Consider the following 12,827-nt stretch of genomic DNA (forward strand, 5'->3'; position numbering starts at 1 on the left):
TTGAAGCAGCCTGCTTGAGTCGAGCATCACAATATCAATGTTCAAGTCTCGGTATGCTTCGGTGATATGGAACGCCATCTGAATGTCGTGCACCTTTTGACATTCAACCATGAACATTTGCTGAATTTGCTGCACAATTTCCACGGACTGCACTGGTACTGGGGTGGTCAACCAGAGGTTCGAATTGAGCTTGGAGATTGTGAAATGCTACGAATTATTAGAATGCAAATGTTGCATTTTATTGGGGAACTCACTAATCAACGATAGACTTTTGGTGCTGAGCACAAAGCGGATTGTCTCAACAGAGCTAATGCTTTCTTTGATGATTGCGGACAACACGAGGTCCATGTTAGGATTGGAAGTCAATTCTGCAAGTGAAGTGGATATTTCATCAGCACATTGTAAAATCGCGCCTATGAAACATTAGCCAATCTTCGACACCTATGGAAATGTGTCCTTACTTAATGGATTCCTCATCTCATGACTGGTAATATCATGAAGGAGTTCTGGGCTCTCCTTGTTTCCTCTGCTTCATGCAATCTTCTTGCTTGAAGATTATCAGCCCATTTTATCCTGGAGATATCGGTGATACCTGTCTCCATCAGTACACAAGAGATATGTCGAGAAGGAGAACTTTCAATGTTCACTCACAGCCCGTTTGCGCAAGTAATTTCCCTATACGGTCCATAATTACGAGTCCTCCGGGAGCCAGATCGGAGAATCGTTTGAAATTCTTTTCGTTCTCCTTCGCCTTCCGCGTCCGTAATAACAGCTGCTCCGACACAGCGCATCAGTAATTTCCCCCCCCAGTGGGATTCGCTCGCAGGAATTCAAGGGGTATTTCTAATGTACCAGAACTTCGTTCTTCATCCGAAGAAATCTTTCATCCTTCAATGTCTTCTATTCGCAAGAGCTCGCAGCTAAACACTCCTCTCCTCCACTGATCCTCAACACCCCACCCCCAACAAAAGCCGGGCTCCTCTATTTACTCAGCAGGTAGCTTTTCATATACAGCATTTTCCATCACACACAACTTTTAAACTTCAGCCTTAAGAGAAAATTTGCATTTTATTCCTCCTTACCAAGCTCAATCAATCGATACTAATAACCACCTTCCCAAAATGCTTCTGCGTCCACATATACTCGTACGCCCTACGTTTATTAGCACAGTTCAACCTCTTCTACGAGTTGAAAATTGAGTTGGATACTCACTCCTTCGCTTGCTCCAGAGTGAAATGATTTTCATCTACGTGGGGCTTGATATTTGCGCGCTCAATCGCCCTGTTCATCTCCTCGAACATGTCTCTGCTGCCTACTAAGATAGACCTCACCGTACACAGGGCGCCTAGGATATCCTAGCAGGGAATTAGCAGCTTCTCTCTCTCTCTTCTCCACTCTCCTTAATCCTCTCCCATTTCATTTCTCCCCCCTGAATACTCGCATCCCCTTCGCATCCCAAGCTCACGAACAAGGGGGTGAAACAAGAGGAGAAAGAAAGGCTTACCAAGAAACTAGCACCAGCTACCGGCCCCCCGACGAACCCTATTGCCGTCACGCATCCACCTATTTTCACACTTTTGAGACTTTGCGCAAAGGCTGTATACAATCAGTACTTGCACCATCATCTCCCGTCTCCCCCTTCCCCCTTCCCCGTTTCTCACACCTCCAAATCCGCCATCAACAACCTAGAAAAGGCACTTACTACTCGGTCCCCCCACCTCAACTACAAAATCCACTCCTCCCCCACCCGTGATCCTCTTCGCTTCCTCACCCCAATTATCAATCTCTCGGTAATTGATAACATGATCTGCTCCTAACTTCCTCAAGAGATCTACTTTCCAAGGATTCGAAGTTGTCGATATCACTTTAGCTCCTGCAGCTTTGGCGAACTGCACCGCCAGACAACTCACTCCCCCCGTGCCCATAGTCAGCACCCAATTCCCCGGCTTCACCTGCTTCCCCTCTACCCCATAGAGAGCATTCCAAGCCGTAACACCCGCACAACTCAAGCTGGCCGCCTCCCTGAACCCCAGATTCCCTGGCATGGAGACGAGACCGTTCTCGTTGAAGGTCCCGTATTGACGTAGAGTGCCGTGGACAGCGGAGCCGAGACCCGAGGCCAGATGGGGAGGCGAGAGCGGACCGCCAAGGTGCGATTGGTGGAAGAGCGTGCAGACTTTGTCGCCGGGTGCGAAGCGGGTTACTTTTGGACCGCATTGGAGGATGGTGCCGGAGCCGTCCGAGAGGGGGGTCATGGAAGGGGAGCAGGGGAAAGGGTATTGTCCTATGGTTGAGAGAGCGTTAGCTTGTTGACAATTGGGAGGGGGCTTGAAGAAAGGGGGGATGGTCGATTGGAGGGTCAGGCGAGGGGGAAGTGAGAGAGTGAGGAGGGGGAATAGTCAGTTAAGCGGTGATCTGCATAGATGATAGGGATGAGATAGGGAAGGCACTGACCTTTCGGAATAAGAAGATCACGGTAGTTCAGTGACACGGCGTGGAACTTGACTAGCACCTCGTAGTCGGACGGCTTGGGGAGGGGAGCCTCGGCGTGGAAGGTCAAGCTGTCGAAACCGTTCGTGCCCTCCACGGACCAGGCCTTCATTGTCTTAGGGATCGCTGTCGAGGTGTTCCCGTTAAGCGCCATCTTGTCTTGTCTCACTGCACTCCTGCTGCTTATGAAATCTGATAATTGAATCGAAAGAATAACGAGAGTAGTGTAGTTTCTTAGTGGATAAGCAATAGCAATTGCAACGGCAAGTTGCAAGCTTGAATTTTGGAGGGAGAGGAGGCTAGGGGAAGGAGGAAAAGAGAATGTGAGACAAGAAAAGAGGCACTGGGGGCCTTCCCTCTTTGTACGAGAGAAATTATAGTTCCCTTCCATAGAAGAGCAGCAATATGCGGCTAGCATAGCACCGGAGTCGATGAAGAGAGGAATGTCAGTCTGTCAAGCCCTAGGCACAGCTCGGAGATAGGCATGCTATCAACTATGCAAGACCGTCCTCTTTTACCAAAACTTTCCCTCGGAGTCTTTGTCTAGACCGGTTAGAGCGCGTGTGCCGGAGAGCAACATGGGCTTTTGAGGCTTCTGGAAGCCACGATTGGAACGGAAATTGAGGGGCGGCGTTTGGGCGGGGCCATGGCAGTTGAAGTCCCCTATCTCTGCAATTTGCGTTGTGGGTACGCTGGTACTGCTTTCGATCTCTTGAAATGAGCATGCTGTAAGGCCTCTTTTGGATGACGTTGACGGCGAAAGTCTATGAATGGAGGGGCTGTGGCCAATGCGGGGCATTTGCGCAAAACGCCGTCGCGGAGGAGGAGCGGGGCAGAGGGGGATCATTGACGGCCCGCGGTTGGAAAGGCAGAGCCAGAGAGGCAACCAGGAATCTGCGCTTGCGAGCATCCTTCCGCAATCCATCTGCAGCACGCGAGAATAGTTCTTGGATGTCAGTGTCAGCTCCCACGTACGACGGTTTGGTGGTGTACCGTAATGTAATTTGAGCGGCCTGAAACTTAGAGCGATGACAGCTCTCAAACTGGAGCTCGCCGGGGTGGGGTTTGAGGCGATCTTGTGCTTCTTTTAATGGTATATTTGCCAGAAGATAGGTTGAGGCCGGTGAAGAGCTTGTTGCTTTTAAGGCTGAGGTGATGTGGGTTATGTCTGAGGGGCGCGGGATGAGGATGGTGGGAGGGGAGATCGCAATCCAGGAGCTTCATGCTCGTCACGTGTTACGGTGGGGTTTGGAACAGTAACCTGGGAAGGGGGGTTGTGATACTTGGTATATGTCACTTGTAGCTGCGTACCGGGCCAACCTCCCCGTTCCTCGACGCCCGTTTGAGGCATTTGACGTGATCTCTCGTCACGTTGTAATACGCGCTGCACCCGCTCTCGACGCTCGTTCGACCTCGTCTGTTGGGCTCCCAACCAACATCTGGTGTGCTCGCCGCTCAGCATGGATGCACCGCCCTTGAGACTCGAGTATTCTTCAGGAGGATTCGACAATGCAGTGGCTGCACATATCGTCAGACCTCAAACTGCTCGATTAGGTGCTGCTCGAGATGACCGAGATGCAAGGAGTGTTGGTTCTGGTCCCATGGGCTTCCTCGAGATGAAAGAGCGTCTCTCTTTGGATTCTGATTCTCCTGCTGTCCTGACTCCATGCCCGGTCTTGCACCTTAATGACTAGCATCTCAAGCGCTAAGACCGCTCTACATATCTCTCATCAAAACCCTCATCTTTACGACGAGTAGAAGACGCATACTTGGACGACACGTGAAGTGTTCAACATTTCAGTCACCGAGAATTTTGCCGAACGTTGACTATCGCGATATTTCTCGTCTATCGCCACATAAGGTTTCTAACGGACCGAGATTGCAAACAATCTAGAGATATTGCTGCCGTTGCCCCGAGCTTCTGTAGCGTGTCATGCTCGATGCTATTTGAGTCCTCATCGACCTGACGATCCAGCTGCCAGCAATATATGTGGTCAACTGGGAACGAGAAGGTGTTGCACTTTAATGTGAGAGCCTCCTGCGGGAAAGTCGGGAGATGCGCCGCTCTCTCCACAATTTGCGAATCTAGGTCGCCACGCCCAATCACGAAGAGGGCATAGGCTTCCGTCCTATAGATCTGTTCCTGGGATGGAATGCTTGTCAGGGGGCGGTCGAGGAGAACGTCTGCCAATGAGTTGGGGGTTTTACTATAAATCTGCAGCTTTAGATTCCAGGAACGCCTGGTATCAGATTGATCTGTGGCCAGAGGTACTTTATGATCAAACAATCATAGTCAATCATAAGATAATGTCGGTATTGGATATTGCCGAGGGAGTCGGCTCTCGATACCACGGGCCATATTGCGCACCGACGACCAATGAGGCATCCGAGATGTGCATGAAATGCCCCTCAATTTACGGAGCTCGAGACGAAATGCCTACAGGCGAGCCCAGACAGGCCCTGTCGAAGGTTTGCCCAGCCACCTGACGACAGCCGCCCCTGTCCGTCTGGCTTTCCCTCGTGGCCCCCAGGATGCAGACGAGCCACGCGAGGAATTGGTTGCCGTTTCCTCGCTTCATGGCAGACTTCTTTCTTGACAATCCGAAGCTTCGATCTGATCTTTGCGGTTTCTAGATGAGGACAAGTCCGGCCACCGCATTCGTGCACCTGCATATGGCACTTTATTTCGTTGTGGAGGCCACAGGTCCTGAATCTGGCAGTGTTTGCTGCGGAGCCTTCGGGAGTTTTCAGGCCAGCGAGGATCCGGGGTAGCACATCCGAGCATGGCGTTCTCGAAGGTCCTGTGTACCTTGGAAGCCGTTCTAGAAGATCTGCCAGAGCAGAATTGCGGACGGGCACGCACCACAAACTCGTACTGTGCACTTCGTACAGTACAGATCAGCGCGCTCTTCAATATGCCAGAAAGGAGCCCCACAATCAGCCAAGGGGGGCTCCATTCGCTTCACTGGACGAGATTGGGAACGGTCGAATAGCGAGCAGCGGCGGCACATGTGACATGCGAGCAGACGACGAGGAACATCGGACCGTTTGAATTTCGGTGGCGTGGATGGCCGACCAGGAACGCCGTTGCGCAGGACCCTTCAGTCCATGCACGACACATGTTGCTCCCTGGCTGACTGAATGCGGTAATCTAGCAGACGGGCCACCCAGACAGAGGGCGCCGAGCTCTCGGACGTGAGGAAGCTGAAGAAGAGTCAGAGAGGGTGCTTCGAATTCATGCCTTTAATGAGATTTGCGGAGGGTGATGGTTTTGTTTCCCCCAAAGTACCGTGTATGATAATTGGCGCGATATTTGTTTGATGTGGATGTGGAGGTGGGCCGATGCGCCCATCCGCAAGAGATCTTGGCCGCAAGCTTTAAGTAATTAAGGTACGGAGCAAGGCCAACTAGGCTTACGCCGCTCGAGGGCGGTGGGAGGGAGGGAACTGGATCCGGCGCACAACATGCTTTGGTCCATGTACGGTGGTTTGCGGGAGGAGAGGTCTGCCGGGCTCGGTATTGCAATTGCTCGTCTCGGAGAGGGAGGGGGGAGAGGGATGAGCCTGGGAGGAAGGCCTTGTTGCTATTGCTCTGCGAGGTGTGTTGTGGATGACAGCATTAGACGCTCGCTTGAACTTGAACTTGAAGTTGAACTCTAATAAATCAGCGATGCGAAAGTGCCAAGTGGAGCCGCTTCCTGCTTCCTGCTCATCCACACTTCACCGTTGGCGGCCTGCCTCACACTTCACTTGACTTGACCTGACTCTTGAGGACTGACTGCTGGCAGGCAGCCTTTAGCGCGCCTGTCGAAGCTCGGCAATCCTCCAGGATCTGCGCCAGAGATGGATGGGAGAGCTTGCGTTTTTGCACCGCAGCGCAGCGCACCGTAGCCCACTCCACATGGCAGTCCTCGTAGTCGTACATTAGAGTCAGTCAGTGGTGGTCGGCCTCTCACTCCGCTCGTGGCCCAAGGCCCATGACAGCAGCTCGCCCAGGACTGCAACAGCTGCCTCATATCGCATAGCGTGAAGGACATCACAACGCCATGCCAGCGTGGTGACCACATCGCCGCATCAATGCTCACGAATGTCCGAACAGATGGAGTGGGACAGGCTTTCTCTCTGCCTTCACGGCCCCGCACGATTGGCTGCACGCGCTGCACCTCCAAACCAGCGCCAATCGAAGCGCGGCGTTCGGGCTGCTCCCTGCACGCCGTCTGCTCTCGAGTTCACAGATTCGGAAAAAGTGTGGCCGAGTCGAAGTTGCGTCTTCCTACTTCCTCCATGTCTCGGAGGCAAGCCGCCGCGCTGCGACCTGCCTGCCTGGCCTGCCTGCCTGCTTGCTTGCTCTCAGTCAAATCTCGCCAGCACCGCGACCTCAAACCACCCCCCAAGTGTGCAAGTGTGGGTTAGGTTCTATGGCCACAGGAAAGCAATATATCACGACCCCATGCCCATGCTCATGCTCACTCGCCCATCCGTCCATCCATCGCGCGCAGGGGCCCCAGCAGCAGCACTGCCCTGGCGAACGCTCAAAGGACGTCGGGGACCCTACGGCCCACCCCGGCCCCTCCATAGTCCAAAGCAATAAACTCCAGAACTTGCCCTCTTTTTTCTCCATGCAAACCCCGCCATATATTTGATTGCCCTGTCGCTGGTGGCGCTTCCCTTGGGCGAAGCCCTTTTTGTTTTCTCTGTCCACATTGCCTCACACAAAGCACCCTGTGATGATCAAGGAGACAAGGTCTGCATCCCGGACCGCATCCAGCAGATAGATATAGATACTTCCTCCGGCCTACTCCTCAGGACGATCCTCAAGACACTTCTCCACCACTCTTTACACTCTCCCCTACCACCCAAAAGACTGAAGCCTTGTCGGTCCTTCACACAAGGCGAAGAATACTCACGCAAGACATTCAAGATGCTTTCGAATCCCCTCCACCGCTTCTCGGCATACAATGCCTTGCCCTCGAACGGTATGATGTCCAACGGGCACTTGCCCTCGAATCACATGCACACCGGCCTCCACACCCTGGCCGACGGATCGCAATACGCGCTCCAGCAGCTCCAGCAGCACGTCGATGTTCATCAGAGTGGCCAAGTTCACAGAGGCCATAATAATAAGCATCGTCAGCACCCCTACGCGCCTGGGCCAGGCAATGGCAGGACGGCAAGCAATGGCTCCTCTGGCCCCATCCGCCGGAGAATCAGCAGGGCCTGCGATCAGTGCAACCAACTCCGAACAAAATGTGACGGGCAAGCTCCTTGCGCTCATTGCGTTGGTAAGTCTCCGGCTGCGAATTTGGGGCACGTTTCTAATAATATGTAGAATTTGGGTTGGGTTGCGAATACATACGGGAACGCAAGAAGCGAGGCAAGGCTTCGCGCAAAGATTTGGCACAACAAGCTGCAGCCGCAGCCGCCAATGGACAAAAATCCCCAACCGGGCAATCCTCAGATGAGAGAACTTCACCTACAGAGTCACGCAATGAGAATGGCTCTTCCACTACGTCTATCAACAATGAGAATGGCTCGTTCCGCCGGCCCCAAGCCTCGCGCTCGCTTAGTCTCAACACCACCAACCTCGACAAATCCTCAGCTCGTGAAGCCATGAAGGGCAGACTCCGCGCCGGTAGTCTTGAGTCCTTGACGGAGATGGCCAATGGGCACCAGCCTCACATGGTTTCCCGTGCGGAAGCCGATCAAATCGAAAGCCCCGTGTCCCTGAATCTCAACGGCTATTCAAGCATGCATGGCTACCGACCCGCCATCAATTCCCACATGATGAATGGGAATGGTGGCCATCCCAACTTCAGTGCCGGACAAGGTTCTTTACCCGGGTATCCAGATATGCCCTACGCCATCCAGGCATCGAGCCCAACACATTACCCGGGTAATACACCCGGCGCTTTTCGTTTAGGCGATAGCCCTCTGCCCGGATTCTCCATGGGGTCAGATCCTGCTTCGCCGGGAGGGTGGATGTCCCTACCGTCGCCCTCGAACCAGTACCAGCAACACGTGACGAACCACAACTTTAATTCGACGCTCCGGTATCCTGTATTGCAACCCCTCATTCCTCACCTTGGCAATATCATCCCGATATCCCTGGCTTGCGACTTGCTTGACTTGTACTTTGCAAGTTCGTCGTCGGCGCTGATGCATCCGACTTCACCCTACGTCCTTGGATATGTCTTTCGAAAGCATTCCATTCTTCACCCAACCAAGCCGAGACAATGCACACCGGCCCTGCTTGCCAGCATGCTCTGGGTCGTTGCCCAGACAAGTGACGCAGCTTTCTTAACAGCACCTCCTTCATCACGTGGACGCATCTGTCAAAGACTGCTCGAACTCACTGTTGGTCTGCTCAAGCCCCTGATCCATGGTCCTTCCAATGACGACGCTTCACCAAACTTCTCCAACACCGTCATCAGTGGCGTTGCCTTGGGTGGCCTCGGTGTTGCCATGCCTGGATCCGTGAACATAGACGGCCTGAACGTAGAGACTGGAGCCTTTGGTGCCGCGGGAACTTTGGATGATGTCGTCACCTACATCCATCTGGCCACCGTGGTGTCGGCCAGTGAGTACAAAGGCGCTAGCCTGAGATGGTGGAATGCAGCATGGTCTTTGGCAAGAGAATTAAAACTTGGAAGAGAGCTGCCTCAGAACGCTGCATCCCTGCCATCTCAACCACCCGAAACCGTCAATGATGTCGACGCTGACGGAGAGGCCGACGATGATCTACAGAACACGTCGACCCTGATCACCGAGGAGGAACGGGAAGAACGGAGAAGAATATGGTGGCTGTGCTATACCGTGGATCGTCATCTCGCGCTATGTTATAACAGACCTCTCTTCCTGTTAGACATCGAGTGTGATGGCCTTCTCCAGCCAATGGACGATACTTTATGGCAGGCTGGAGAATTCTACACTGGTGATTCAAGCATTCATATTACCTCCCCGAGTGGCACACCACGGATTAGAAGGAGAGGACCTAACTTTGAGTGTACCGGACATAGCATATTCGGATATTTCTTACCCCTCATGACTATCCTCGGGGAGATCGTAGATCTCTACCACGCCAAAAACCACCCCCGATTCGGCGTTGGCTTCAGATCTGCCCAGGAATGGGATGATCACGCCAGCGAAATCGCCCGACAGCTCGAGGCGTACGGCCAGAGTCTCAAAGATTTCGAGTCGCGACATCTCAGCGCCCTAGCCGTAGAACAAACCGAGAAAACAAATATGGAAGGCATCACTTCAACAAATCCAACAGGCAACATTGAGCATAACGATATAGGCACACCTTCAGTCCATTCAATTCACACAAGTTCCTCAGCTCACATTTCAGAAGCCGACATTCAGACAAGGATAGTCGTTGCGTACGGCACTCACGTCATGCACGTCTTACACATCTTGCTGACAGGGAAATGGGATCCCATCTCACTTCTCGACGACAATGATCTCTGGATCTCATCTCAGAGCTTCATCAATGCTACAGATCACGCAGTAAGTGCAGCCGAGGCCATCAACAACATCCTCGAGTACGACCCAGGTCTCGAATTCATGCCATTCTTCTTTGGCGTGTATCTACTACAAGGGAGCTTTCTGCTTCTCCTCATCGCAGACAAACTTCAAGTAAGCAAACTCGCTTAACCCCCCTGGATGAACCCTAATTTCTTGCAGGTCGAAGCATCCCCCAGCGTAGTGAAAGCATGCGAGACCATCGTCCGCGCACACGAAGCCTGTGTCGTGACCCTGAACACTGAATACCAGGTATGTTTCCTTTCCCTCCCCCCTTCAACCCTCCATTTTTAACGCCCATCCAAGAGGAATTTCCGCAACGTCATGCGTTCAGCACTCGCCCAAGTCCGCGGCCGCGTCCCCGAAGACTTCGGCGAGCAACAACTGCGACGGAGAGAAGTGCTCGCTCTATACCGATGGACAGGCGACGGCACCGGCCTCGCCCTCTAATCTCGCTCAAGTTATAATCATAATGTCTTTCATCCTTACGGTTTAATCTTTATCTTTGCTCGTATCTTTACATGATATGACGGCGTAACATGGGATCTGAAATCCCAAGGTCGGGTCGGGGGTTCTTTTGGTTCTTGGACTGGTTTCCGGGATGAAGGTTACAAATGGTTTATCTATATATGAATTACGACAAGCACGACAGAAGGTACACATTTGAGAGGTCTGGCAGGTGTTATTGGAGGGAGAAAATATGGTTGGATATGTTTTTTTTGCTTTTTTTGCTTTCCTGCACATACGCTTGGTCTGGTTTTCTGCCTTGGGATTTGAGTTATTTTCATCCTTCTGTATGATCTATTGGAAATCTGTTTATTGTTGATATTTTGGAGTGTCATTTGCTGGCTTTTGGATTTGCTTTGGGTTCGGATTAAAAAAAGAAACCAGCTAGCTGATTTTACACTCCTTTCCCATACCTGTCTCCACTTCGGTGCCAAGAATTTGAAATTGGAGGAAGTTAGAATTGAGTGTGACGTTGATGTTAGCTTTCCTGGGCAATGAGCGGCAGTTCCAACAAGCCCCTGTTCCTTGCACCCACGCCCTCAACGCCCACCATCGATCGAGAAATCGTGGTGCCCTGTGGTACCGATGGTTGGGACGGGCTAATCTGATCCAGCTCCCAATCCCTCCCTGATCCGAACGTGGGTTATGCCCCATGTTGGGATGGCATATCAAACAAAACAGGCTGAATTACCTCAACAGCGCCAGGGAAAAAGGTAAAAAGGGGCGTGTGACTACCCCACATCCCCACAACATTTAATCTCCACATCCACAGATCCGGCGAGAAACCTTATTCTGACGAGCGAAGCCTTCCATTCATCCCGAGCCCTGGTCAGGTTGAATACAGAGCTCGTATACCCTCGTATACCAAATGCGGCAGCTCACCACCTCAGCTTGATCTATTCATCACGTGCTGACTCCATTTTCATTTTCTGCTGACGCCAAAGCTTCCCCGTTGGATACGGCCGTAGATGGACTCTCGAGGAAAGCCTTCACGTCACGCTGATAATCGCCAAATCGCTCAACCAACGTCTGGCCGTAGGTGGCTTTCACAACGGGGGCGAGAACGCCGCCGAATGTCTCCCAGCAGTTGAATTCCGTGCCTTGCTCCCCGTTTTCTAAAGTGATGGAAATGAATTCCATTACTCGTTCGGAATGCAGTTGCCAGTGAAAGTAACCGGTGCCTTTCCATGCTATTCTGTACCCTTTCTTTTCGTTTTCTGTCATGGGAGAGAGGACAGTGACGATCATGCCTTGTGTCCTGCTTCTTTTTCGTCCTGGGATTAGGCCGTCGCCGCTCATGAATACATCGAAGGCCCCGGTAGTGCCGAGTTCAAGCCAGCCTTCATTTCCAGTAGGAATTGCGGGATCGGAAGTTGCAGGTGGAGGAGGTGACTTTGGTGACAGGGTGATGGAGGGACAGAAGGTGTTCCATTTTCTCCAGTTTGAAGTGTCTCTGATCAGCGAGAGGCAGGTTGAGGGTGGAGCAGAGATATGCGTGCGTGCGAAGACAGCGAAGGAGCCACCGGGTCCGTAGGTTGGTACTGATATTGGGGCGACGACAGAGGATGTTACAGGATTGGTAGCGGTAATAGCTTCCGAGGTCGGTGGGTACGGCATCTTTGAGATGTTGTCTGGTGGAGAGTTTGAAGATGTTGACGATACTTGATGAGATGAAGATTCTGAACATATATCCGGAGACCTGAAATGAAGGACGTGACCTGGTATATGTAGAGATTAGAGCTAATGCCGTAGTTGAGGCTGATGTTGTGGAAGGTTGGATGTATTGTAGGTACTGAGAACAGAAAGAATGAAGACGTACGAAGTACCAGAGGTGAGTCAACGAAATGAATGAATTTGATGTCCAGAGCACAATCGTGAAGTCTAATTAAAGTTGCCAAACCACTCACTCCTCAAGCAACTTGTGTTTCACCCCCACGTGACGGACAAAGACCAGCACTTGGCCTCGCACGTGGATTCCTAGCACGGGATGCCTCTAGGGTGGTGACGATAAGTGCGCAATTTCGGAGGTTTCCTCTCCGCTGTTTGAGTTATTTTGGCTGAAGTATGATCTGCCCTTGCAAGATCGTCCTTAAGATCTCTACTTTTAATCGTTACACGGATGATGGTTGCGCGCTCAAGCCTCAAAACAGACGTTGATTTCGGAATCGGAACTGACGATCGTTTCCCTGCCACGGGGATGCCATAAAACTGAACTTTAACCTCGAGCCACACAGTTTGATGTTCTGTTGGTTTATGTGAAGTGAAGTGACGTGAAGTGGAGAGAGAGAAAAGGAGAGGGAGTGCTCATTA

At 52.1% G+C, this 12,827-nt stretch overlaps 4 protein-coding genes across 4 annotated transcripts; 1 reads left to right on the forward strand and 3 right to left on the reverse strand.

Annotated features, from left to right (window-relative positions):
• Positions 1-60: 60 nt before the first annotated feature.
• On the reverse strand, positions 61-749 carry K444DRAFT_354786 (uncharacterized protein). The gene is made up of 4 exons (XM_024872126.1): positions 652-749; positions 462-592; positions 255-413; positions 61-207 (listed from the first exon to the last, which is right to left on the reverse strand). The coding sequence occupies exons 2-4, from the start codon at positions 475-477 to the stop codon at positions 104-106; spliced, it is 279 nt and encodes a 92-aa protein (XP_024739851.1). The 5' UTR covers positions 478-592; positions 652-749; the 3' UTR covers positions 61-103.
• Positions 750-1,091: 342 nt separating this feature from the next.
• K444DRAFT_523602 (NAD(P)-binding protein) lies at positions 1,092-2,644 on the reverse strand (the record flags this gene model as incomplete). The annotated part of the gene is made up of 5 exons (XM_024874300.1): positions 1,092-1,152; positions 1,213-1,355; positions 1,505-1,596; positions 1,703-2,284; positions 2,455-2,644. 5 exons carry the CDS (start codon positions 2,642-2,644, stop codon positions 1,092-1,094), a joined length of 1,068 nt encoding a protein of 355 aa, XP_024739852.1.
• A 4,766-nt stretch (positions 2,645-7,410) lies between these two features.
• On the forward strand, positions 7,411-10,460 carry K444DRAFT_524621 (uncharacterized protein; the record flags this gene model as incomplete). The annotated part of the gene is made up of 4 exons (XM_024874367.1): positions 7,411-7,771; positions 7,819-10,124; positions 10,173-10,262; positions 10,317-10,460. The coding sequence occupies 4 exons, from the start codon at positions 7,411-7,413 to the stop codon at positions 10,458-10,460; spliced, it is 2,901 nt and encodes a 966-aa protein (XP_024739853.1).
• An 835-nt stretch (positions 10,461-11,295) lies between these two features.
• K444DRAFT_354925 (uncharacterized protein) lies at positions 11,296-12,450 on the reverse strand. The gene is made up of 2 exons (XM_024872128.1): positions 12,344-12,450; positions 11,296-12,235 (listed from the first exon to the last, which is right to left on the reverse strand). The coding sequence occupies exon 2, from the start codon at positions 12,132-12,134 to the stop codon at positions 11,421-11,423; it is 714 nt and encodes a 237-aa protein (XP_024739854.1). The 5' UTR covers positions 12,135-12,235; positions 12,344-12,450; the 3' UTR covers positions 11,296-11,420.
• Between the last annotated feature and the right edge of the window lie 377 nt (positions 12,451-12,827).

This window comes from Hyaloscypha bicolor (genome assembly GCF_002865645.1).
Source record: "Hyaloscypha bicolor E unplaced genomic scaffold K444scaffold_53, whole genome shotgun sequence".
Lineage (NCBI taxonomy): Eukaryota > Fungi > Ascomycota > Leotiomycetes > Helotiales > Hyaloscyphaceae > Hyaloscypha > Hyaloscypha bicolor.

What these genes read in the sequence shown, in the direction of transcription:
- K444DRAFT_354786 (XM_024872126.1), bottom strand. An exon ending in CAAAAGTCTATCGTTGATTA is followed by an intron (nt 208 to 254) that starts GTGAGTTCCCCA and finishes AATAATTCGTAG; the next exon opens with CATTTCACAATCTCCAAGCT.
- K444DRAFT_354925 (XM_024872128.1), bottom strand. Translation starts at nt 12,134, where the DNA reads ATGCCGTACCCACCGACCTCGGAAGCTATTACCGCTACCAATCCTGTA.